The 27,268-nt window shown below is 31.2% G+C and overlaps 1 protein-coding gene and 1 long non-coding RNA gene across 3 annotated transcripts in view; one reads left to right on the top strand and one right to left on the bottom strand.

Annotated features, from left to right (window-relative positions):
- Nucleotides 1-25,221, bottom strand: part of LOC148306684 (uncharacterized) — a 110,989-nt gene extending 85,768 nt beyond the window's left edge. The window contains exons 1-5 of the mRNA XM_088264545.1: nucleotides 25,168-25,221; nucleotides 24,126-24,423; nucleotides 22,765-22,814; nucleotides 21,123-22,310; nucleotides 14,614-14,676 (exon numbers count right to left, since the gene is read on the bottom strand). Of these exons, the coding sequence (XP_088120671.1) occupies nucleotides 14,614-14,676; nucleotides 21,123-22,310; nucleotides 22,765-22,814; nucleotides 24,126-24,423; nucleotides 25,168-25,221 (1,653 nt within the window). The remainder of the gene's footprint in view (nucleotides 1-14,613; nucleotides 14,677-21,122; nucleotides 22,311-22,764; nucleotides 22,815-24,125; nucleotides 24,424-25,167) is intronic.
- Nucleotides 10,410-13,424, top strand: LOC148306685 (uncharacterized). Of its 2 annotated transcripts, none has more exons than XR_015837966.1 (2): nucleotides 10,410-10,471; nucleotides 11,905-13,424. It is a non-coding gene; the product is annotated as an uncharacterized LOC148306685 (long non-coding RNA). The 2 variants fall into 2 exon arrangements; XR_015837965.1 differs by having other exon boundaries at nucleotides 11,815-13,423.
- Nucleotides 25,222-27,268: the final 2,047 nt, after the last annotated feature.

Here is a 27,268-nt window from a genome sequence, read left to right on the forward strand (position 1 = left end):
AAATATTTTTCAAACGGAGAAAAAACTTTCAGGTTTTACCTAAAAAGATCTGTTGCACAGTAAAAAGTTCAATAAGTGGCTTGATATTTATTTTAAATACATTTGATTATATTTTTAAACATTAAAAACGATCTCCTGAAAATTCTAGTTTTTTTTTATATTTGACGTTGTTGAAAGGAGTGAGCGATATGTGTCATAAATACCCAGAGATAAAATAAAAATTATTATTAAACCACAAATTGTCTATCTGTTTAAGGGTCCAAAAAAAACTTGAAATAAAATCAGTTAACGTATTCTTTCACCCCGTTTTTAAGAATTGTATTTAAAAACAAGAAAAAAGTCAGGGGATGAAACTTAACATCTGCGCTTCTAAAAAAACATTTCAATTTTAATTTTCTGAGCAACTTCTTTACAATATCTTACATTTTAAATTATACGTAATAAGTTTTTAAATGGCACGACAAAATTTCGTTCTCCTATTTATCTTGGAGCTTCTCTCAACTTCGAAGGGTGCTAAGTAAAAAAGCCAAACATTTCCAAAAGCATCCCTTATTTCGCATACACGCTAGAGCCAGATTCGCGTGAACTTCACAAAGGATGAAACGGCTTTCGGTATTGTCCTTAACACCCCTTTCTCTCGCAAAAATGAAATAAAAGTCTTGAAAAATCATATCTTTCGAGCAGATTTTAAGGGAGGGGAAATGTGTCTATACAAACAGACCCCTATCTTCATATTCATTAAGGACGACATTTCAATGTCAAAGTATTTCTTTATTATCATTAGAAAATATTATCAAAATTACTTCAAAAACAAATATTTTCCCCCTTTATCCTTTTGAAACTGAATGATACAATTTAAGAGAGAAAGTTAATGATTTGTAATATTTTAGATTGCTTAAAAATAATATTGAAATTAACACTAATGACATATTTATTTTCATTAATTGATTCGGCAGTCATTTTATGGTAAAATCCATCCATTTTTAATTTAAGTTTTAATGCGTTTTTTGGCTTTTGAAAATGATGCGGAATGCATCGAAACACGAGTCACAATAGATTTGAATAAATAGTGGTATTTACTAAGTAATACTTTAATAAAAGTATATATATTATTAAGTAGAATGGTAATAGAATAGTTTACTTGCTAAACGGACATTTTTTTGTATACCTTAAAACAATGAATAAAGGGTATTCACCCTTTTTCAAAAGTGGTATTTAATACTCCACAGAGATAGGCAGAATGAATAGAACGCCGCACCCACCATCTGTTCATACATTTTCGTCGATCATTCCGACTCCCTGACCACGTTCAAGTATTTTAATTGCTAGTTCATGCCAAGTTTTTTTGTCGAGTCTTTCTCTGCTTCTATTGCTCACCACATTAACCTCATAAATTAAATTAAATTAATTTTGTACAATAAGTCAAACAAATAAATCTGTAGATTTGAACAATAAAAAAATAAAAAATCGATACTTTGTGGCACATTTTATTAACTTCATAAAATACTAATCAAATATTGGTTTTTAACAATGTTTGAGATGTATTTTATAAAGTATATATTTTAACAATAAATTGTGTCCAAATACTTGTTCACAAATCTGGAATTTCTCCACTTAGGAGTTATTTTACAATTTTCGACATCTCAACAAAGATGAAGAAAATATGGAAATCTGTTTCTTAATCCAATCATAGATGGCTGTTGTGAACTCAATCAATTGTGATTGATAACATGTTTGTATGACTTCCAAAAATTTGATTAGTATGGTCGTCAATCATAGGTAGAATGGTGAATGTGACACGTGTGTAAAGTGATCACTTAACAAGCCTATGACTTGTCATAAGCTCTTTGAATAATCATAATTCCATATTTTTCATCTTTATTGAGATGTCAATTTTTTTTAACAGATGTAGTAGAATAAGGTTCCATTACCCACACCCCTATATATTCCCCCCTTACATTTTCTTCTTTCGATTATTATTCTTTCTGCGAAAATCGTTTACCATTTTAAAATGTACCCTTCCTAAATGGTTTTGCAAATTTCATGCTATACAGTACGAGCGTTATTAATGTCTCGATTCGAGAAAACGGAATTATTAAGCGCTCGGGTACGCGACTTTCGGGTTTTTATCGCTTGTGAAATATTTATCATTCTGAATGCTGTAAAGGCGTAATTATATTACTGATAAAAAATGACGCTTCTTAGAAAAGTTCTGCAAGTTTGTTGTGACTATTTGTACAAATTAAATTCCTCTTTATTTGCAATTTATACAAATGTTTAAACATTTAAATTTAATATCATTTAATTAAAAAAACATCAAAAAACAAATACGTTTTGTCAAATCTGCTGGTAGTAAATGTTTAAGTATGAATCTCTCGTTTTGTACTGTGACAATATTATTTAAATAACATTGTTTTTTTCAAATTTAGGTTTTACTTGGTAAATACCACTACTTCTTATAATCTATTGTGACACGTGTTTCGATCCATTCCGCATCATTTTCTAAATTAAACATGGATGGATATGACCACAAAGTGACTGCCGAATTAATTAATGATAAAATTGTACAATTTAATTTTTCGTCCAAGTTTATATTTTAAATTTAATTGAATATTTATTATTGTAATTTAAAACTCGTACGTATTTATAAAATTTAAAAAAAAAAACCTTTCGTTTGTTCAAAATCTTAAATCTCCGAAACAGATTCTTTGAAATTTTAACACAACATTGCATTAGAATCCACGCGTTGTTACATATACGCACCTATGACAAGTAATTTCATTTTATTAAAACAGATTTTTCACATTTATGGCAGCACCATCTGTTAAATGTTAAAGAAGCACACCCAGTACTTAATATAGGTCCAGGATGAAAAGCGTGCTTCCTTACACATGATGTCACTTTGTGTTCGATTGCAGTGTTGTTTCATAGATTGTAAATACTTTCGTTTTTTCAAAATCATCGTGAAATTTAACTTAGAGATTTGTTTTTTTTTAACCACACGTAGTCACAAAATAGAGCTAGTGTATAAATTAACATTTTTTTGACAAAAAGGAAAATTCCATTTGATATAATTATATATCTAATATTAAATAAAATAAGAGACAACCAATAGAAACCAGTAGAAAACCAATAGTGTCGGGTTGTGCTCCCGTGGGTAGTGTCGCGAACTCTTGAGTCAGAGTTTCTCGGTTCGAACTCACTCTACTGCAATTTGATACCTATTTCTTATAATGAGCCGCTTAGGCTCACAGAAATAGAATGAAATTGAAGTATTTTTGTAAATAATAAAAAAATACTTCTATTTCTCAAAAAAATATATAATATATATTTATTGATTTGGCGTGCAATTTGTAAAACTCCGTTTTAATTTATGTATTAAAATTAAACCGAATTTTTAAATTTAATTTTTTTTTTTTTGACACAAAAAATCTTTGTTTGATTTTAAATTAATACATTATATATTCTTTTCGTAATACATTTTTATTTTTGTACACGCATTTTACATAAATACTTAACGAGATTCTCGTTATTGGGCTCACTCAAAGGACGTCGCATCTTTCTAAGTGTCCGAGCAATCAAAACATTAAAAAATCTGAAAACAAGCATCTGCCACTCCTCTTAGAGTGAAATATGAAAAAAAACCCTCAAGAAATTCATGAAAAATGAAGGGCTTAAGTGACTGTCTTCATGGGAAGGGAGGCAGAATATCAGGGCTGAATTTTATGGGATGGTAAAAATAATCCAATTTTTCCGTAAATGCAGATTCGAAGAATTTAACCAGTGATTTGCGAAATGAACGTACCGAAGACTACTATTATAATTTGTATAATATTTAGCTCTAGTTTTATAATTTTAAAAAGCTTGATATTCAAGCGAAAGCTCTCAAGTTCACCCCTGGCAATATTGGTCAAACTTGGAAAAACTCGTTTCGTGCCATTTTTATTACGAGTCCTCGACAGCCTTCGGAAAAAATTACCCCCATTAACGAGGAGACGTGGTTAAAGGGTTGGGGCGGCGAGCCGACTTTTCGGGACATTTTTATGGCGTTCGCGTAAAAAAAGCGCCACCGTTTAATGGGGTTTCAGTTCGCAAATTGCCCTGAAAGGGTGTCCGAGGATGTGACACATTTCTTTAGATGATTTTTTGACGTTGGCGGAATTTGAATCGAGAATTAAAAAATAAAATAAAATCATTTTAATAAAATATACTCAGTTATTGTAAAAATTATATGCATATATGCGTCATAATTAACAAAACAGATGAGAGAATAATCCCTTAAGACATAAAAAAAACTTTCTAATAAAATTATTATTTTCTAAAATCAATCGATTTATACGTTTTTTTAGTTTTATTTCATTATTCACGACTACTTTCGAAAACTACAGTTGTTTGATCAACAAATCAATTTAATTTTTGTTCATGAAAACAACTATGGTTTTCGAAACTCATCGTTTGTAATGAAATGAAACTCAGTCAGTGGTATTATACAAATGTTTAATTTTTAAAATAATCAACATGTCATTCCAGAAATTAATGCCGAATCAATACAAAATAAGTATCTTCAGAAGAAACCATTTAAAACGCAGCAATTCTTCAACTTTTTAAGGGGGATAAATATTTGAATCTAAAGAAAAGATGAGATTCCCAAACGATTTTACAATAGCAAAATACAGTATCAAACAATTTCGACAGAACTTTAAATACTTGAGAACCACATATTTCTAAAACCATCCTATAGATATAATTAAAGAAGATATTTTAATTAAAAAAACACCTTTTTATATTTGTCAATAAAATAAAAATAAAACAAAATAAATAATACAATGGAAAAGAAAACTATTATTTCATTCATAAGTATTAACGATAAATAATGAGCCCTAAAGTAAAAAAAGTGTCCGCCTCCGTAGTGTAATGGTCAGCACGCTCGGCTACCGTTCTGGAGGTCCCGGGTTCGATTCCCAAGGGGGGCAAAATAAAAATAGGTATTCGCTAAAATGATTTGTTTCATGTGTCTGGAGTAAGAGAGTTACTTACAAAATTATAAAAGTGATTTTTTCACTGTAATATTTAGTCAATATTACCATGGACTGGTACCTGAAGCGGAGGGCTGATCACCTTTCCTTCATGTGTAAACGATCAAGATAACACTGCGTTTATATGACACAGTGCCCTATGCACCATTGGGGTGCGGATAAGGGTTTTATTATTTATTATTAAAGTAAAAAAAAAAGTCCCTCTCGAAGCACAAAAGCTTAGTCTCTTTTTTGGAGAGGAACAGCGTTACTTATATTAAGATATGTAGAAATGCCTAGCAAATGAATTAAATTATAAGCTAGTAAGATCACCTAACATATAGCAGGTATTATAGCCGATCAAAGCATGAGACGTCTTTCAACGAATTCGCCTGGAATGCACAGGTCAATTAGGTACTCTGGAGCCATATAGAGTACATTTTTGTTTTTTCTATGAAATAAATAGTACTGTAAGTTATAATCTAGCAATTTCTTTAGCGGTTAAGCGTAGGTATAATTTATTTTTAAGTTCACTCGTTTTGCACGAAGTGTGTGCTGTGCAGTTCTCGATGCAAACTAACGGTTAAAAAACTACCCACGCGGTTTGGCTTAAACCTTAACTGACCTTTCGTAAGCTGGTATTTGTTGATCGCTTACGGAGGCCAGGTTTTTTAAATTAAGTCTAAAAATATAATTTTTATTATTTGTAATTCTGTGAAAAAGTGATAAAAAAAATTAACACTACTTATCATTCATTGTTCACATTGTGTAATGCTATTTTTAAATGGTATTACACAAAGTGAACGATGAATGATAGAGAGAGTGTTATATTACTATACCACAAAGTTAGCAATACTTTACTTTACATTATATTTCCAAAGTATTGTTAACTTTGTGGAATAGTAAAATAACACTCTCCTTATCACGTTTTCGCTTATAAGCATGATTGATGAAATTTTGAAAGGCGAGTTGAGAGGATTTGGACGTGTGAAACGAATAAACGAGGTGAATGAAGTGAGAAAAAGAAGCAGAGGAAGACCGAGGAAAACTTTTCACGATCAGATATTGTCAAAAACTTGAAAACGGCTAGGTCAGGAGTCGAAATAATCGGTGGGTATGTATGAGGAGGTGCATGAATTTGGATAGGCGAATAATGTGAAGACATAGTGGTATGGCGTTCTATTCTCTCTGTCTACCCCTACGGGGAAGCGGTTTGATGGTTAGTTAGCTAGTTGCATATATTTAATAATGTTTAGAGCTAAACTCTCATTGATAAAATGACCTGCGCGTCCGAAGACCTGATCTATCCTTCTCTTCTTATCTTATTATTTTCATATAGTGCTGTCTCTTACTCCAGACACATGAAACAAATCATTTTAGCGAATACCTACGAAGTTGCCAGTGCAAGATGAAAATTTACAAAATGCATATTTATGACGAAAGAAAAAAATATATAATGAAATATAATTTATATTTGAAGCACTAACGTAGTGATTTTCCATTTTATAATTAAAATATAACTTTGTTTTAAAATCAATGAAAATTATTATCCCTTCACGGAAATAGCTGTTTCTTTGATTAATGCAATAAATAAAAAATCATTGATGCATGTGCTAATAATTATGGTAAAAATAATTTATGTTTTTCTAAAATTATTATTTTACTTTTTCATAATGTCTGGAGGGTATGTACGACTAGATGTATGGATGTGAAGAAGGCTAGGATTGTATGCCAGGACTGAAAAGAGTGGCGTTTCATCCTCTCTGCCTAACCCTGCGAGGTAACGGCGTAATAGAAGTATGTAGTCACGATAAAGCTCCTACCACCAAGACAGGTCGTAAGTTACATGACTCATGTCGGTCTTGGTAGTGAGCTGTAATACAAAAGGAAGTCACAATAGACCTAATATGGTCGCAGTGACATAAGGGATGCAAGATCCCTCGACTCCAAATGAAAATATAATAAAAAAATGTAGTCACGATAACACATAAATATATACGTGTGGATTATATACATATGTGGAAGTCCAAGAGGAAGGCTGAAGTAGTCAGTGCGATGTACCTTCATATAAGTAACGATCAAGATAACACTATGTTAATAAAATTCAGTGCCCTATGCACCGTTGGGTGCGGATAAGGGTTAGATCAGATCTGCTGAGACACTTATGATATGTTTAAATATATTTGAGTGTCTGTGTATGTGTGTGTGTTTTCATCACTTTACTAACACATGCAGTCAACATCTCCAAAATAAAATGTTAACCGATTTTTAAGATGAACATTACATACAAAATTTGGCGAGCGTGCCTTTGCTGTTGTAGGACCGACGGCGTGGAATGCTCTTCCACCAATGGTTAGAAATAGTGAGAGTGAGATGATCTTTAGAAAAAGACTAAAAACACATTTGTTTGCTAAATCATTTCCGCTCTAATATTTTCCCCAATTCATTCACAGTGAAGCGCCCTCGAGGTATTTTTTTTACGAAAATGACGCTATATAAGTTATCCAAATTTATTATTACTATTATTAAATAAAAAAAACGGTTAATGAAATTGTATTTATCCGTTAATTGTGTATAGTTTTCTGTATTGGAATTTTTAACACTAACGGTTCTAAAATGTCACTCTTGACGTTTCGATCCGTTTTCGCGACGCTTTCTCAGATGTACATTTATTGCATTGCGATGCGCCCGACATATGCATGTGTTTGGATGCAGTCGGACACGGTGTCGGAAGTCGCTGTCCGAGCGGGAAAAAAATACGTATATCACGTCTATTGTGCGCAGGGAATAAAAAAGAAACTAATTTAGAAAGCTGTTTGAATGTGGATTTCGTCCCCCTTTGGATTTCACCGCATGAAAATTTACGTCGAAGTCTTAAAATGTTTTTAAACTTTTTTCAATTGAAATCTTACTAAGTAAATACCACTACTATTTAGTAAAATCTATTGTGACACGTGTTTCGATGAATTTCGTATAATTTTGATACACGCGGTGTTTAAAAATGACGCGGAATGCATCGAAACACGTATCTTAATAGATTTTAAGAATCAGTGGTATTTACTAAATAAAACGTAATAAAAAATGGATAGATTTTACGACAAAATGACTACCGAATCAATTAATAAAAAATTATGAATTTTCTTTTAGAATCTATATTTGACTAACTAAATATCACGAAGCTTCACCTCAAGGGTAGGCAGAATGAAAAGAACGCCACACCAACCTGTTTTTGCACACAAAATTCACCTCTTCCACATTCATGTATCTTTTCATTATTATAAGACCACAACGTTTCCCGTGGATTGTGTCAATTAAAAAAATATATATATTTACTCGTATACATGTGAATAGAATGTGTGAAGAAAGGATAGTTAATCAAACTAATGAGGCGAATGTGGTTAGTGATTGAGCAGAGAAAGACCTAAGAAAACTTGGCATAATCAAGCTTTTGAAATACTTGAACATAGTCATGTCAAGTGTTGAAGTAGTCGGCGGTTATAAGGAGATGCATGAATGTGGCAGAGTCGAGGATTGTTTGCAAAAACAGATTAGTGTGGCATTAAACTCTCTCTGCCTACCGCTACGGGAATGCGGCGTGATGGTTCGTTCGATTAGCTAGTTGGTTAAATATTGTTTTAGCTTTATACATATTTATCTAATTTTAATTCCAATTATAGTTAGTAAGTACTACTTTTTTTCAAATCTATAGAGACACGTGTTATTCAAATCACTGTAAGTGTTTGATAAAAATGTTGAATACATCGAAACACGTGTTTCAAATGTGTGTGAAAAAATCCCAATAGATTTTGATGAAAGTGGTATTTACCAATTTAATATTTTTAAAAAAATATTACCTTGGACTGGTACCTGAAGCGAAGGGCTGATCACCTTTCCTTCATGTGTAAACGATCAAGATAACATTGCGTTCATTTGAAGCAGTGCCATATGCACCATTGGGGTGCGGATAAGGGTCTTTTTTTTAAATGAATTTTTGAAAAAAATTGGCTTATATTAACGCAAAGTGACTGATGAATCAATTAAAAATTAAGTTAACATCCTTCTATATAACACAGTTATTCGAAATACTTTAAAATCTACATGCTGTCGAAAAAATAAATACTTAACCCTTAGTTAGTAAAACGTGCATAAAACTTGATTGAATTGATAGAGCTGCTTCCGCCATTTTTTTTATATTCAAATGAGCCAATCGAACGGGCGTTCCATTTTCAAAGTACTAGATTTTTTTCGTTCCTTTTTCAAACAGCGGAACGTTCCTTCAAAAGACAGTTGCGCAATGAGCGCAAGTGAAAAAAAAAGAAAAAAAAAAAAAAGCAAAGAGTTATGGCCGAAAAGAACAATTGACTTGAGCATATGTTACTTTTTACTGAGTACATTGTTTTTTTGTGCTGGGGTCGCTCGTTCGATTGCGTTCAAGGCCTGTTTTCAAGCAGTTGAATTTGAATACGCATTATTTAAACTCGACGAATTGAGGCGAGTACTTTTGCGTAGAATTTTTCGCTAAAGAATCACACAAATGCGATCCCTCAGACGAATATGTGGCAAAACGATTTTTGATAGATGCTGATATAAAATTAAAAGAAATGTTATGAGATATTTTGGATATGTGGAACGAATGAATGAGGAAAGAACTGTAAAACAAAATACGAACCGAATGTACTTGAAAATAACAAAAAAAGACAAATTCTTGAAGGTGGTCAAATCATGTGTTGGAATATTTGAAGAATGAGATGAATGAACGTGGAAGAGGCGAAGATTGTTTCCAAAGACAGAGTGGTGTGGCGTTCGATTCTCTCTGCCTATCCGTGCGCGAAGCAGCATGATTAGTAAGTTAGTTAAGAAATATTTATAAATTAAGTACTTTTCGAATGAATATTTAGAAAAAAAATACGTTTACAAATATCGTAATTCGAATCGAATTAAATATTTTGTTTTCAGATTCGTTCTGTCATTAATGGTGATACAGAAAATTTCAGTTTAAACTTAATTGATAAAATATTTATACGTTTTTATTTTTATATTAAAAATTAAAAATTAAATCTTATTATAATTTAATTTTAAATTGTGGATATTTTAACAAATTTTGACCGTTTTTTGTTGCATAAAGAAGGAATATCTGAAACGTAAGTCAGCCTTCAATTTTTTTACCTTCCGGTTGATATTTTTATATTCAAAACGTCAAATTATTTTTGAAAACTGTATAATATTTATGCGCCGGATACGAAATTCTACGTACACGCATTGCATTCACTGGTATTTTGCATATAAGAAAAATTTATTCATAAATTTATATTATACAATACTTTCAATATTTGATACCATCTATATTTCTGCGTCGTTGAAATTGAATTTTTAATTCTGTTTCATTTTTTTTAGATTCGTTATATGGAACTTCTCACAAGTACTGTGTTTATCAACATTTTAACTCGTATATAAACGTAAGCAAATATATCCAGTAGTAATATTTTATGTATTTAAAAAAAATGGTAGTGTAGAGATTATATGTAATAAAAAATATTTATGCTCATTAGTTTAAAATCTTATCCATATCCTTTGCTATTTTAGCTTATTTTAGATTCTTTATCTTTATCTTTATCTTATTGATTCAGACTTTTGTGTACCTAAACAATTATGAAGAAAAAAACACGTGTTTAAATATTAACAATAAAAATAATGTTAATTATAATACAGTAAAAAAATAACTAACCTATGTATGTAAATATAATAGTATAAAAATTGACCAATACCCTTACGCTAAATATAACCGAATTGACCTAGCATTTCTTTATAGTGAAAAAAAAAGTTGACTTAAATGTCATTGTGTATTATTTAAATTAAATCACTATACATGAGTTAATAGAAAAAATACGTATAAAATATCATTATCAATATAAATTACATATGTACATAAATTGAGATAGTGTTTATAATAGATAAATTTTGTACTGACATAAAAAAATATATGTTTTAAATGATTGGCATTAGTGATATTGAACAATTTAAAAAATAATTTTTATGACCATGAAAAAAAACATTAGATATTTATTTTAAAAGAGATTTTCAACCACTAAAGTTTTATTTTAGTTCATTAAATTAACCCTTCCATTCCCTAATAATTTATCAATTAATTTAGTTGTTATTCCAAGTACGAGTATTTTTTAAAGTTGCTTAATCCTTATGTTTCGTGTTTTTAAAGAAACAATATAATTAATGGAAAAGTTTTCTTTAAAATTTTAGTTTGTATTTTTGGTAGCTTATTTGTTTTAAAGTCATTTATAATTAGACATTGGCTAACCATTTGCTATATGAATTATGAAAGAATGAATTTAATATTTTATCCTAGTAAATTTTAATCGTTTCTCGTAGGATCTGTATACTTTGCTTAGATCTGAACTATACTGCTACCAGTAGTATTTCACACGGAATTTTGTAAACTCTATTGATTTACATGTGTATGACTATCGATAAAACATTGAACAAATCGTAAAGTGCAGTTAAGTTTTGCTATTTTTAGTAGTTAAGTGTTTTTTGTGAAGTTGTAAATGGTTTCGTGTGCAAACGGGAGTGGTTCATGATATAATAAAATATTTTACGTATGATATTTAGTTTTCGTGTGTAATCGGGGGTGGTTCGAAATATAATAAGAAATTTTATTGTATACGGTTTCGTATACAATCGAGGGTGGTTCGTGATAAAATAAGATATTTTATTGTAATATGGTTTAAAAGGTGCGATCAGGGGTAGTTCGTAATATAATATAATAAGATATTTTATCGTTCAGGTGGTGAAATGCGAGGTCATTTCGGCTGCACTTTGGCGTAGAGAACGATAACAATACGCATTGAAACAGGTGCCAACTCACTCGTTGCAGAGTCGACCAGCACTCCTCCAGCGTCCGCTCCGAGATGGACGAGGAGCGCGACAGCTTGGGTAAGTCGGCGTCGGCCATCGGGTCGCCGTCCAGGGCCAAGGCGGCGGCGTCGGCCGTCATCAAGTCCGTGTCGATATTCAAATCGTCGTCGGCCAACAGCAACATCGTTAAGGAGCAGAAGAACGAGAGCAGCGTCCAGTTGGGCGCGAACGATTCCAAGATGGACAATGCGCGTCACGGGTCCAACATGAGTTACACCCATCGAGGATCCAACACGAGCCAGGTCCAGGGATCCAATACGAGTCAAGATCCGTAAAGATCCATATCCGTTAAGGCGAGGGCAGGCATTAATAAAGAGAGACAATGTCAAATTAATACATTGGATGATTTGACTATTCGACAATTAAACATTCTTATTTATGGTGGGAATTGACCGGAGTCATTTCGTCGTAACGTAACACATTATTTATTATAATTTATATTTGAAGTACTAACTTTGTCATTTTCCATTTTATAATTAAAATGTAACTTTGTTTTAAAATCACTTTAAATATTTTATTATAACTTAATTATAATGTCAACCGGTTTCGAAGCTAACCCTCGTTCTTTATCAAGACTGAGTATAAATCAGTCTTGATAAAGAAGCGGTTAGCTTCGAAACCGGTAGACGTTATAATTAAGTTATAATTAAATATTTATAGTGATTTTAAAACGAAGTTACATTTTAAGTATATATTATTTATTGTAACTGCAGACAGTTGGTAAAATTCAATATTGAATTGTTGAGTATTATATCCAAAATTAAACAAGGTTTATTGGATTGTATTCTGCATTTATTTATGTATATGTTAATACGTGACGCGTTTCGTCTTATTAAGTTATTATCAAACACGTAACGTATCAACATATACTTGAATAAATGAAGATCTCAATCTAATAAACCTTGTTTAATTTTGGATATGTTACCCAACAATGTAACGAAACACGTTACGATGCGAGCGTTCGTATAGTCAGTACAGCGAGCCGAGCTCGTTTCGAGTACTCCATCCGGTGTTCGGATGCTCGCCCCGAATGTTGCGTTACGACGAAAAGCTCCGATCAGTTCCCACCTCTAAAGTTCTATCAAACAATTTGTTTTATTTTAATGTGAAAATTATTTGACGATAAAATCAATTTTTAAAACAGTAAAATTATATGGCAAAAAATATATTGCCTTTAAACTATTGGTCCAGATGGAATTTAGGAATTAAATAATTCAATATAACACTCTCCTCATCATTCATCGTTCCATTTGTGTAATACCACTTAAAAACTCTACTTAACGACTATAGGGTTTGAAATAACTATATCATCATCCGGTCAACTGTAGACTGTGATCTGATGATGGAATGGTTATTCGGAAACCGTAAGTCGTGAAGTAGAGTTTTAAGTGGTATTACACAAATAAAACAATGAATTATAAGGAGAGTGTTATATTACTACATTACAAAGTTAGCAATCCTTTAAATATTATTCCAATTTTACTTAAATATCAAAATGTAAATATCTTTTATCAATAAATGAAAAAGAAAAAAAATCTATGTTATTTAAATAAACAATTTAAACTTGGCTATCTTAAATGGATATTTTTGAAAACTATAGGTACTTTAGTATCTCACTAAGCAGATACAGATATTTTTTAATTCAACGAATTAACAATTTATAAAAAAAATATTTTTGAGTCGTGGCCAAATTTAAACTGGGTATACTTAAGTTATAAATTACAAACATCTAATTAATTTTAAAATTAGTTAAAATATAATTTAACAATTATTTTACACAAGGGTATCTAACTAGAAAAATATAAAAAATAAAAATAAAAAAATTATAAAAATAAATCAACAACAAATTGTTGAAAATTAAAAAAAAATCACTTGTTCAAAGTTATTATCCTGTTACAGGTAAAAACATGTTTAAAAACAGCTTTAAAGCCGCAATGGCAGCGCCATTTGTTAAACGTAACAACAACACACGCAATTCTAAACATTGCTCATAGTGTACAGCGTGCTTTATGAAAGATGTTTACTTAGAATATTCTGTGATTTTTTATTTACTGTTTCGGCATTAACTTTGTGGTAAGACATGTTACAATGATTAAAGAAAACACTTCGTTTTTAACCACTTGAGTTTTATTATAGACTATATGTTTCAGAAGTTAAACTTCCATCATTCATATATTATTATACAGACCTGAATGATGGAAGTTTAACTTCTGAAACATGTAGTCTATAATAAAACTCAAGTGGTAAAAAACGAACTGTTTTCTTTAATCATTGTTCTGTGATTTTGTTTGCATTACTGTATGATAGATTTTTCCATAGGATATTTTCATACCCTGATAAGCATTTGAAAATTTGATCATGTTAAAAATATGTGCTTTTTCTTTTTTTCTTCTCCATTTACCCAAGCTGAGCCACATCAACGATTAGCCGGGTATATCTAGTTAAAAATAAAATTCAAAGTTGTTTTTAGAATTGAAAAATAATACATTATTTCCATGCATCCTGTACATATTTTTGACACAAAGATCTTCGTAAGAAAATGTAATTCAAAAAATTAAACAACGATACAATACATCGAAACATGCGAAAAGGTGAAAAAAAACTACTTAAAAAAAACAGAGTAACAAATAAATTACATTTTTTAAATTTATTAGTATTGGGACTTTACCAAGGGAAACGGCATTAGTGACCTTTCACTCATCGATGAGTCGGCGGACGGAGATTGCTGTTGCTGTCCCGTTCCAATCCAAGGGTAAGCGTATGGTGAGGGAGAGAGACAGACACAGATTGTTAGTATGGTGGTATAAAATAATATTATTATTGCACGATCGGTCGCAAAATGTTGCCACACTTGCAAGATAATAAATTATCGCTAAGTAGGTACTTACATGCTTTTTTGCACGCACCTGGTAACCCACAAAACCAATAAAAATTATAATAATTAATAAATAATTAATAAGACAATACTCTAATATCGCATTTATAAATTTTAATACATTAAAAAAATCTATTCTTTTAAATAAAATGATTAGTGCACAAAATTACAAAGTATACATCAGAAATAAAATTTAATATAACATTTAAAAAATACATCAATATTTTTATAAGTTTGGGGTTTTTGATGTTCCAACATGAGTTATCTCCAGAAAAGTAATTTTTACTTAGTGAAATTATAAGTAAATATTATTTTTTAATATGTTTATTTTATTTGACTAGTATTAAATAATTTAATATAACAATGAAATAGTGGTATTAAATTTTTCATGAATTAGTTCGACAGTCACTTTGTGGTGATATCTGTCCATTTTAAAGTCAAGTTTTACTTGGTAAATACCACTATTTCTTAAAATCTATTGTGACACGTGTTTCCATGAATTCTGCATCATTTTCAAACACCGTACGGTTTTTACCAAGTCATGCTTAAATAAAAAAAAACAGATCGCTCATAAACGATATGTAATTGTTAAAATGGTAATAAATAAAAAAAAAATGAAAATTTATTTAAATAACATAAAAACACTTATATAAAATACAGATGAACAAAATAATATTTAAAAAATAAATAATAATATAATAAACTAAACTGAATATTTTATTATTATTTTTTTTAATGCGGTTTAAGCTTCGGTAATTTTATACCCGATATTATAATAACCCTTCAACTGCGAATGCATTTCGAAACAAATGTAAATATAAAAAAAGGAAGTATTTATTTACGCGAGTCCTTTGAAATATGTCACGCACTTAAAATCACAGACTGTTACTATTTTTCATAATTGCAAAAAAAGGTCCGACAATGAATTGAAAACCTGTTTTCATAACAATAAATATGAATTTGTGCGAAAAAAACGGATTTCGCTTTTTTTTACGCTTCCCACTGAATGTGCTCTAAACTTGTTCCATTGTCTTTGGAAGGGTCGTTGAAAGGGGTGATTTGTTCACAAGGGTTAAAAATTCATATATAATGTAGCTACAAATTTGAAATACATTTTTTGCTTCTCGCATTAAAATTTTAAATGTGTTATTTATTTTTTTAAATCTCTCGAATCTCGAAATAAAAACGATTCCAGTTAATCAATAAGTAAATCAATTGTATTATATAATTGAATTTAAATGTATTTAAAGCATTTTGAGTGTGTCCAAATAATTGTTCATAAATCTGGGTCTTCTCCACTTTCAAGAATTTGAGTAGTGTGGGTGTCAATCACGGATAGAATTGGTGAATGTTACACGTGTGTAAAGTGATCACTTAAACCAGCCTATGTCGGTCGTAAACCCCGTAAATACCCTGGCTTCCATATTCTTCTTCAGCTTTGTTGAGATGTCATTTAAAAAATACTATTGATGAAGTAGCTGGATGATTTTTTTTCATAATATGATTCGAGCCAAACGCACTAACCACTGTACTACGGCCCTTCCCGTCATTCTATCAATCCATTCTTACAAAAATTTTAACGAGATTCTTTATTCATTAATATTTCCAACAGTAACTAGGTTTTAGTATACCTGAGTTAACCCTTTCATACCCGCTGAAGTGTCACCATTATTCTCAGATTTTTTTTGTTTTAGTTTATTAAACAAACACGAAAACGCAGTGGGGTGGCTCGAAGGGTTGAGCGGTGTCTTCCTTTGTTTTTGACGTTTCAAGTGTGTTATGCATGAGACCGGAAGAATCCAATAGTTTTGGATTGCTTTTTTGTCTGTCTTTAACCGGTTTCGCCTGTTGGGCGCGCTATCGCAACGGAAATATAACGAGAACAATAGCAGTTATTAAATATGTAGGTATATCTGGACGTGTCCCCTAGGTATTTGTATGGGAATGTATCTTTATGTTTGGTTGTTCTGATTCTAACTATGGGAAAATATATAATTTTTTACATCTCAACATAGATGAAGAAGAATAATGTAACAAACTGTGAACGTACCCACGAAAAGGTTACACCCAACTATATGGGATTTTTTTAATTATTCTCATGTCGCTTCATGTTTGAGCTCGCATCAGTATCTACGGTTTATTTGAAAAAGCTTTTATTTGTCAGAAACCTTTTTATTTATTGATTTAATTTGTAGACTTTAATATTTGTTATTTGAAGGACCGTCAGTCCATTTGATGTTCACATTCGTTTGAAAATGTTTGCGTTTGAAAACTAGGCGAAACAATTATGTGCGTTTTGATAAAATACAACTTAAACTTAGTACACTCAAAAAAATTGTAAGATTTAAAAATTAATATTTGAAAGGAATTAATTGCTTAAATATATATATGCAAGATCTACATATATAAACTCTTAAAAATAATATTACCAAAAATTGTATTTACCTTTAAAACATTTCTCTAAAAATTAGCAGGTCAATAAATTCTTCCTTTTCTAGAAAATAAATATAAGGGTACGTTCCTACATCCCCCATTAGCTACTGTTGTCTCCCATAAATTATTGCTGCACATGTTAAAATTATCACTTAGAATTGTATAGCTACATAAGGACCGTCAGTCCATTTGATCTTAGGCGAAAGAATTCACACAATATTATTTTTTATGTGTTTTTGTTGATAAAATACAACTTAGTAGACTAAAAAAATCTGTGTTTGATTTAAAAATTAATACATAAATATGCAAGACCCTTAATATCGTATATGGCCAAAGTTTCCCTAAGATGCATGTCTAGGGCTATGTTAATGTGGAATTTAAATTACCCCAGCTTTATATCCACCGAAAGCTTCACTTCTTCACAATCTAAATTCAATTACTTTTAAATTATTAAATTGGATTGAAACGATGTTTGATTTGTAGAAATTCCCCCGTTCATTTGGATAGTAAATGTTTTTAAATTACTTTAAATAACTGTTCATGGGCCGTAAATCATTTTCAGTAGTTGTAATAGACCCGATGTTGGATTTATTAAATTATACTTTTCCTCGTATAGAAAAGTCTGTCACAAGAAGACTAAAATTCAATATCGTTATTTGATCGTTGAAAGTATTAATAAAATATTAAATAAAGTTTTTTTTTTTAAATGAAAATAAAACTTTGTTTTTGGCAAGTTTTGATTTTGGTACTTTCCTCCAACCAGTTTCGACAAGTAACTTATCTTTAGGGATGGATATCCACTCTTCGCATAGTACGAATTCCGGATAGTCATTGGACAAATAAAAATGTATGCTGAGAAAACTATAAAGTTATTTTTTATATAAAATGGAGTTCCACCAAGAAATGCCAGTACAAAACTGAAATATAGTTATGGTTTAATTTTAAAAAATTTTGTTTGCCTGCGAAGTGTAATGATCAGCACGCCCGGCTACCGTACTGGAGGTCCCAGGTTCGATTCTCAGGGAGGGGGTAAATAAATGTAAGTGATTTTTTCACTCTAATATTGATTCAAAATACCCTGGACTGGTGCCTGAAGCGAAGGGCTGACCACCTTTCCTTCATATGTTAATGAACAAGATAACACTGTGTTTATATGATGCAGTGCCCTATGCACCACTTGGGTGTGGATAAGGGTTTGATATAAATTTTGAATTATTCTTGTTTAAAATTGTGTTTGTTTGATTTGGTTACAATAAATATGTATTATTTAATTTAATTCATAAGCTACGAATATACACTTACAAAAATCTCATACCTACTAGTTACGCTATGCCTCTCCAAAAAAGACATATAACTCATTGCATTCAATGTGTGATCATAATCAAATTTTTTAATTTGTTGATATTGTTGTTATAAAGATTATTTAATGTTTTTATTGTTTAAAATATTTGTAAAAATATTATATTCAATTTATTAGATACAAATATCTGCTTATAAAAATCTTTAACTAGTTACACGTTATGCCTCTTCGAAAGGCAAATAACTCATTGCATTCGATATGTAATCATTCTTACCCGAACATAAAGAAATTTAAGACAATATGCCTTCCTGGCATGTTAGGGCAATTACCCCGGTAGCTAGAAGCGAACCCCGAAATTAAATCCTTTCCCTTCGTATAATTCAAAACTTATGCCATGTAGACCCTCCGAATCCTTTTCTAAACAAACCGGAACTTCATTTTTTGTCGGACTCGGAACAACACCTTTGTTCCTGTACATTATTATACCTGGATATTCAGGTCCCATTGAACACATGGGGTCCAGTTGTTCCCCGAATTCTTGAGGTCAGTGCTTAGAGCTACTTTGCCGTGAGAGGTCTCATCCCTGTGCTTTGCGCAAGCTCAATGTTTATTCAAAACTTTGATCGAAAGCTCTACTTAAATTAATCAATTCGTAAGTTCGTTTATTGTTTTGCCAGTCACTTTATATATATACATTTTAAATTCAAGTTTTACTAAATAAATACCACTATTTCTTAAGATCTATTGTGACACGTGTTTCGATGCATAACGTATCATTTTCAAATATCGTTTTTACGGTAAAAATTGGAGGCGTTTATATCCGGAAATCCGCCAAGCATACCTAATTAAATCAAATATAAAAAAATCGTTATATGAAGCGAAATAAAGTTTCAATTTATATAATTGTGGATTTTACAGTGGTGTTTTTTTTTATAAATTTGTGTTATAAATATCAAAATAAGGTAAATTTTATTAATGTACATATTTATTCAAGTTCAATTTTTGAAAACATGTAAATTATCAATTAATTTTCGTGTTTTGCACTTAAAATTAATTTTGGATGAATGTAGAAGAGGCGTAGATTCTTTGCAGAGCCAGAATTTTGCGGCCTTCTGTTTTTTCTGTCTACTCCTGCGGAGAGCGGCGTGATGGTTAGTTAGTTAGGTACTTAAAATTTTGGATTGTTTTATATTGCTAATATTGGGAAATACAAAGAGCCCTAAGATCGCTTTGAAAGATTTTTTTAGATATAATTTAAAAAATTAAAACATTCAACAAACGCTAGAAAAAAATCATTAGACTTCAAAAACATAAACCAAAGGATACGTAATAATACTATTGACAAGTATTATCTGTTTTTTTTTTACGTTTATTTTAATTTGAAATAATTTTCTTCATTTATCCGTGATAGTTAAATTGTTTTAAGAACGACAAATACATAAAAAAGTCTCGAATCGAACTCTAAACCTTATTGTGTTAGTCAAATGTGTAAAACAACTTTCATGCCAATCTTTGCAATATGCCAATTGAAAACTAAATTCTTAAATATTGTTCAATTCATTTATGAATTTTTCATTTATTTTATAACATATGAATCAATAATACAAATACAAAATAATACAAATAAGTAACTAACTAACTAACCTACTGATATAAAGAAGTAACTTTTTTCTGAACGTCACTGTTAACGACTTTATTTTAAGCAATTCTTTTAAAAATCTTTTCCTAAGATATTGACCTTATTGCATTCTTTCAAACTTGCTAATTTTGTATATGTCAAAGAAAAAAAGAAGAAAAACATCACGTATCCGTTTCCAATAAGTCGGTTGCTTATTCTACCGACCGCTAGATGTCTTAGGGTTGCTATTAAGCCTGCGGTTCCGTGGTTGTTTTCTTTTAGCAAATCTTCGAACCATTTCACGAAAAATGGGCCAACTTGGTTCAAAGCGGTTTTCATATCGAAACAATGGTTGTATTGCCCATATACTTCAATTTAGTATAAATACATCATACATTTACGTAATAAGAAAAAAAACTTCTTTCAAATTAGATTTTTGCGTTTTCCCACATGAAACATAGTTACATTTGAAAATGGTATTTAACAACATTGTGTGTAGGTATTTGTATAATCGCAAATATTTTTTCTGAACATAAATGTTTTCTTCAACGCACATTTTTTTCTAATCAATTTGTATGTAGATAAGCACCGGATATTTGAAAAATAATGTTCCACGTTAGCGTAAAAAATAAAGGAAAAATAACTTAGATAAGTTCGAAGGAGGAATTCAACTTTTAATACTGATAGAATTGTAGCTGTGTTTTGTGGATAAGAATACTATTTTGCGCTGCCGATAATTAAGTACAGAAAAAGTGACAGAAAAAAACGTTAGGTATTATTTTTCATTTTTATTATTTATAAACACGATTTAGTAATTTAAAAAATGATTTAAACACATAAAATATCAAAACATTAATGAAATCAACAAAACAAAACAAGGAATAAAATACGAAAATATAACGAAAGAAAGGGTGAAGAAAGATAGCAATTGGTATTGAATATGTCACTAACCTGTATTTCATTTACTAGTTTTTCAGTCATCATCTTGTGGTCTTGTGGATTGGTCAGCATCTGCACCATAGCGTTGGCTCCCGAGTTCATCTGAGCCGCAACCATTTGCTGCTGAACGGGAGTTAGCTGCTGCTGTTGCTGCTGTAGCTGTTGCTGCTGCTGTTGTTGTCCGGGAGTCATTTGCGACTGTTGCTGCTGAGTCTGTGCCATTTGCTGCTGGTTCGGAGTCATTTGTTGCTGGTTTTGGGACATTTGCTGATTCGGAGTCAGCTGTTGTTGCTGGTTTGGGGTTAACTGTTGTTGTTGGTTCGGGGTGAGCTGTTGCTGCTGTTGGTTCGGAGTGAGTTGTTGGTTGGGTGTCATCTGCTGTTGCGGGGTCATGTCTTGCGCTACCGGCGACTGTCCGCGGCTGTGTTGCCAGAACTCGGGGCTGGGCTTGAACTGGCGCTGCTGGTGCTGGAGGTCTTGCATGGTGCTGAGGTTAGGTATCTGCAAGGACAGAGGCGCAGCGCGCAGGTCCAGGGCCCCCGGTCCGGCGGGGCCCGGCGCCCCGCCCTCCGCGGCCGCCGTGATTTTGAACGAGTTCTGCAGCCAATTTGCCACGAAGTTCTCCTCCTCCACCTTGGCGGGAGCCAACACGTCCGCGTTTAGGAAAATCTTGACTGCCGTTTGCAAGTAGAGCGGGAGATCCTCAGGCCTCAGGTCGGGCCCGCGCTTGGGCGACCTCCTGCCTTCGCGGGGGTAGGTGTCCTCTCTCTTGGGCGACCTCCTGCCTTCCCGGGGGTAGGTGTCCTCTCTCTTGGGCGACCTCCTGCCTTCTCGAGGGTAGGTCTCCTCCCGCTTGGGGGAGCGAGCTGCCTCCCGCGCGACCCCGTCCAGGAACTCCTGTCCGAGCAGCCTCTGCAGCGGGTTGACTGACCCCTCTTGAGCCTGACTGAGCAGCCTCGCGAGAGGGTTCAGGCCGGACGGCTCCTCCGGCTGGTTGAAGAAGCGGTGCAAGGGGTTAGAGCCCGCGGCCTCCGGGGGCTGATTGAGGAGCCTCGGAAAAGCCGTATGGCTCTGGTAGTCCTGACTGAACTTGGAGAAATCCAGGCTTGAAGATTGATCGAACGGGCGTTGATTATCAATTCTCGCGGCTTTTACGAAACTTTGAAGAAATATATCGCCTTCGATTAACCCAGCGTCGTACTATATTTTATATCAGTACGTTCATTTAACACTGCTGAATCACGTCAGCGAGAGTAAGTGTTTAAAAAAATTACGAGTTATATGATTTTTGGTCACAAAATCAGAGAGCGCAGTGGAAATATTCTAAAATCGACTTGCCGTCGCAACATATAAGCCGATGGTCAGACGAATGAAGTCGCGACTTCAGAATATTTATTTAATTAGTTCACTCAAAATAAATGCGATTTAAAAATATTTAACTTTAAAGTCTGTTTTTACGGGAATAACAAATGACTAGTTGATGAAACGTATGTCAATGATTGCACTTTGTTTTAGGTGGTCGAGATTGTCAATATTTTAAAAACACGTCAAATGCTTTTGTATTATTTTGGTGATTTAATGTCTTAACTGGGAGATGGTCACTATTTGCACTTTTAATCACAATGATGATATTTTATTAATGATTATTTGTCACTCGATGATTCTTCTGAGGTCGTTGCAGGTGTGTCTGTAGATTTTCAAAATCTGTAACAAAAAAATAAAACATTGAAATTTCACTTTTTTAAAAGCAAATCTACCCCTTAAAATAAAACACTTAAATTAAAAAAATTCTTCAAGACAATTATTATAAAAAAATGAACACAAAATTTTCTTCTATTTATTTTAAAAATTACAAATTCATCCTTCAAAATACACAAAAAATTATCAAATAAAAAAAAACATACAAAATTTATTTATATTTTAAATAGTTATTTATTTTTAGTATTTAACTATATATTTTTTATTTTGATGTTTAACTAAATTTTCCATAATATTACTTAGAAATGAAACCTTCCTTTAAAATGATAACTAAAATATGGGTGTATTATATAAATTATCACACTAGTACAATTGCCGCATATTTAAACACTTATGTATTTTACGTACGTATGTAGTATGGCACATACTACGCACGGATCATCATGTCACACATATGTACAACACCTGACTCGACAAAAATATATGTAAACACAAGTCTCTAATTTTTTTACTCGAATCAAACTTTTGACACTTGTACTAAAAACCAAACTTCAAAAAAAACTTTTCAACTTGCGAAAAATAATTGACACTTAAATAAAAATTTAAGATAACGGCTATTATCTTTTTTTAAATATAAGAAAATTCTTAATACATTAAAAAAATATTTTCGCAAAATAAATTCGGTTATTTTATGTGTCAAAATAATACATTTTTCTTAAATTTCTTTAAAAAAATGTATTTTATTTTTGATGTTTAATCCACATTTATTCCTTTTAAATGACAATTTCTAAATTCAATTAAAGTTTTATTTAAAGATTAAATAATTTTGAGCTTTATATTAAATTTATAAAACTTTTCCATAAAATCATGGATTTTCAAAATTATTCGAATAGCAAAATCACAATATATTAAGAAATGTATTTTTGTTTTGTTGTTATTTTTTAAAAATTATATTTAAAAAAAAATCACTGTACGATTTTGGCACGAGATTTACAAAATGGTAAAATCCATGGTAAAATTTCGAAATCACAATGTATTAAGAAAATTTTATTTGTATTATTTTATTTACGATTTGTTGTTATTTTCGCGTAATATTCAATAAAACCACAATAAGACGTTGTAATAAGACTTGAGAAATAACTAAGAAATACGATGTCTTGCAAGAAATTTCAAAATATAAATTCCAAGAAAATTTGCCGAAAATTTGAAGAAAATTTTCTAAGTGTCTGAAAGTGTAGTATTAGTATGGGGTCCGAGGACGTCTGGAGCGCCCAAGGCAAGACGCACCTTCTTCGCGGGACGACGACGCCGACTAACTTCTTGGGTATTCGAACTTGACGGAAGACTGTGCCTTCCACCACCCTCGGAAAATGCGACGCGGAAAGCCGGCGTCTTGCCTCGCTACCGGCGCTCTACTGTATATAAGATGGCTGCTCCCGCAAGACAGAGAAGGTAAGTTTCTCTCCCCGCTCGAGAGAGAGACGGAGTGTTTTCCCGCGCATTTTTCTCCTCTTAGACGTCCGGCTAAGGACTTGCGTCTCCCCGCCCGTTCCAGCGCCGCGACACCCCGCGTCGGCGCAGAGCGTCGCGGCGCCTTTTTTCCACTCACTATCAACTGGTCAGTGTGGACAGCGGACACTCACTAATATATGCTCGCACGCGGTAGCGCTTGCACCAAAATACCTCCTATAGCGCGTCAAACATCGAATTTTACGCAATTTTTCTTGTATATTCTTCCATATAATATCCTAGTGACGATTCGACACTCTATACTATTTCTCTCCTCTCATAAAAGTTCGTTACAAGTTTTCAATAAAGTTTCTTATTTTCTTAATTTTTTACTGATGGCTTTTTAACCTTCAAGATTGCTAAAGCCAGTGCCTACTTTATTTAAATCTCAAATAATTTTTCGCATTATTATGAATATTTTTATAAGTGAGTTTAAATTTAAACCCTTTTTCGCGAAAGTGTTAAATTTCATATAAAATAAAAAAAGTTTTAAGTGATAATAAGTTATAATCAATCTACAAAAAAGTGATGGTAAAAATAATTTAAGTTGACAGCAATTTTAAAATTGTTAAAAAATTTAATCATAATAAATTAAAATCGTGTTTTTACGGGAGTTAGCGTGGAATTATTTTATTAAAAAAATTATAATAATATTAAAAATAAATACTTATTTGAATGAAATGAATAATTTTATAATTTCTTCAAGAATTCGATGTTAAAATAAAACTTGTAATTGGTATAAATTCGCGTAAAAATTTGCTCCAATTTCACCCCTCCAATAATATCCTCTCATACCATCAAAACACCAACACGTTCGCATCCCTCTCGCACTCATTCGACTCAGGCATACAGAGGGGTTGGTGCCGAGGGAGTGCGAGAGAGACAGCCCGCTTCTAACATCCATCTCCTCACACATACATCAGCACGAATAGAAAAGAATGCGACTGGCCTTTTCAGATTTTTTTCTTCGCCCCTTTTTAAATATGTACAAAGAGAAATATTTCTGTCTCATTTCGACGCGCGGGATTTCATAGCTTGTTCTCGCTCTAGATAAGGTTTTTTTCGCAGAAGTAAACGCCTTTGGATTTTTTTCTTCAGTTTGAAAAGAGGGGATGAATTTTTATTTTTTGATACCGCCCTTAATTTAAAGCGCGCGGATTTGTGCATGTGAAAATATAGGTGGGGATTTATTTCGCAAGATTTTAATACCTATCGAGTTATCGGAAAACATATTTTATTTAGAAATGTATTAATACAGATTATAAAGAAAATATGTGAGGAAAAATCAAATAAAGATAAATATGCGAGAACAAATCGGAATGATTGAATAAATATTAGATAAATTTTGACAAATATGTACACAAAAAACAACGACGAATGGCAAGTGAAAAAAATGATTAAAAATACATGTTTTAATAAAAGGTTGAAAATGCGATCTAATAAGGATAAGTTAATTTACATTATTTAAAAAAAAAATGAAAAAAAATATTGCCACATTTTAAAAAAATTATAAAATATTGAAGCGATTTTTGATTTTAAGATCTTACTTTAAATAAATAATAAAACGTGTTGAAATTATATGATCATGACCATATTAATACAATTCGGTTATAAAGGCATAAGTATACAAAATTAAATATTGAAAAAAGTTTAATATGCATGTATACATTAACTACTTTTATATTTTTTTGTTGTATAACGTGCATCTGTATTATGATTTTTTAAATGTAAGTATTAAAAAAATGTATATGGAATCGTTTTAAGTAATAATATATTAAAATATTTACTTATATTCATGTTTCGATATGTTCATTTCTTTATTGTTTTTAATAGTTTTATTAAATTTAAAATTTTCCATTTAAACATTATTATTATTTTTATTTTTATTTAAACTTATTTATTCGTTATTTATATTTCGAATGTAGATGTCCTTTTATTTCGTTTATTACTTATTAAAATTGTTGTAAACATATCATAATAACCGCACATTGTAATTTAAAAAATGAAATTGATTATATATTTCAGTGTCCATTTTATTTTCTGTGCATGACACTTATATCATTAAACATACTTAAAATAACGTATTGCATATCTTGTTAGTAGGTAATATGAGAAAGTCTAAGAAAGAAAAGATTCTTTTTACTTATTGTTGTATATTAATATGAAGGTATTTTGAATTGAGTGTGACATCTCCTTAGATTAATAATTTTATTTGTACTGTACAAAACAAAACAATATACTTGTAATTATTTTAATTTGTATCATATAACCTACAAAAATTTTGGAGTTTACCATTGTAAACATGATTTGTTTCGATAACTACAGATGTTCTTGAAACTAGTCATGTTAACATTAACAAACTCAAAAGTGGTATCAAAGTTGTGTTTTAATTTTATATTTAAATCATCATATTATTCCACAAAGTTAGTAAAAAATTATTTTTTAAAATTTAAGTATTCCATATGAGCTGCAATTGTATATTTTTCTCGTAATTCTAACATCTTTGGATTACTATCTATACAATAATTTGTGTAAACAAACGGTGCTGTGTAAGTTATCCAAAATTAATATCTTATTACAACGCTGTAAGACAAAATAAAATACATACGGAATTGGAAATTACTTAATTAAGGGTTTTCTTGCGACTTTATCTATTACATAGAATAAAACAGTTGCTAAATATTTACCAATTTCTCAAATAATTTTATTTCATATATAATATGTATACTTATATTTGTTTTTAATATTTCATATATATATTAACATTTCAAAAGATGCTTTTAAATACCTCTGAATAAGTATATTTTTAGTGCTTTTGTGTAATTGTAAAAAATATTATTAAATTAAATTGACGAATTTGTGTTAGTATGTGCGAAATAAAATTTTTAGAAACTTGAATAAAAATGAAATAAAAATAAATAACAAAGTGATTTTCCTATCCTTATTTCCGC

This window comes from Brachycentrus maculatus, unplaced genomic scaffold, assembly GCF_059751285.1.
Source record: "Brachycentrus maculatus isolate JH-2025_06_01 unplaced genomic scaffold, ASM5975128v1 h1tg000231l, whole genome shotgun sequence".
NCBI lineage: Eukaryota > Metazoa > Arthropoda > Insecta > Trichoptera > Brachycentridae > Brachycentrus > Brachycentrus maculatus.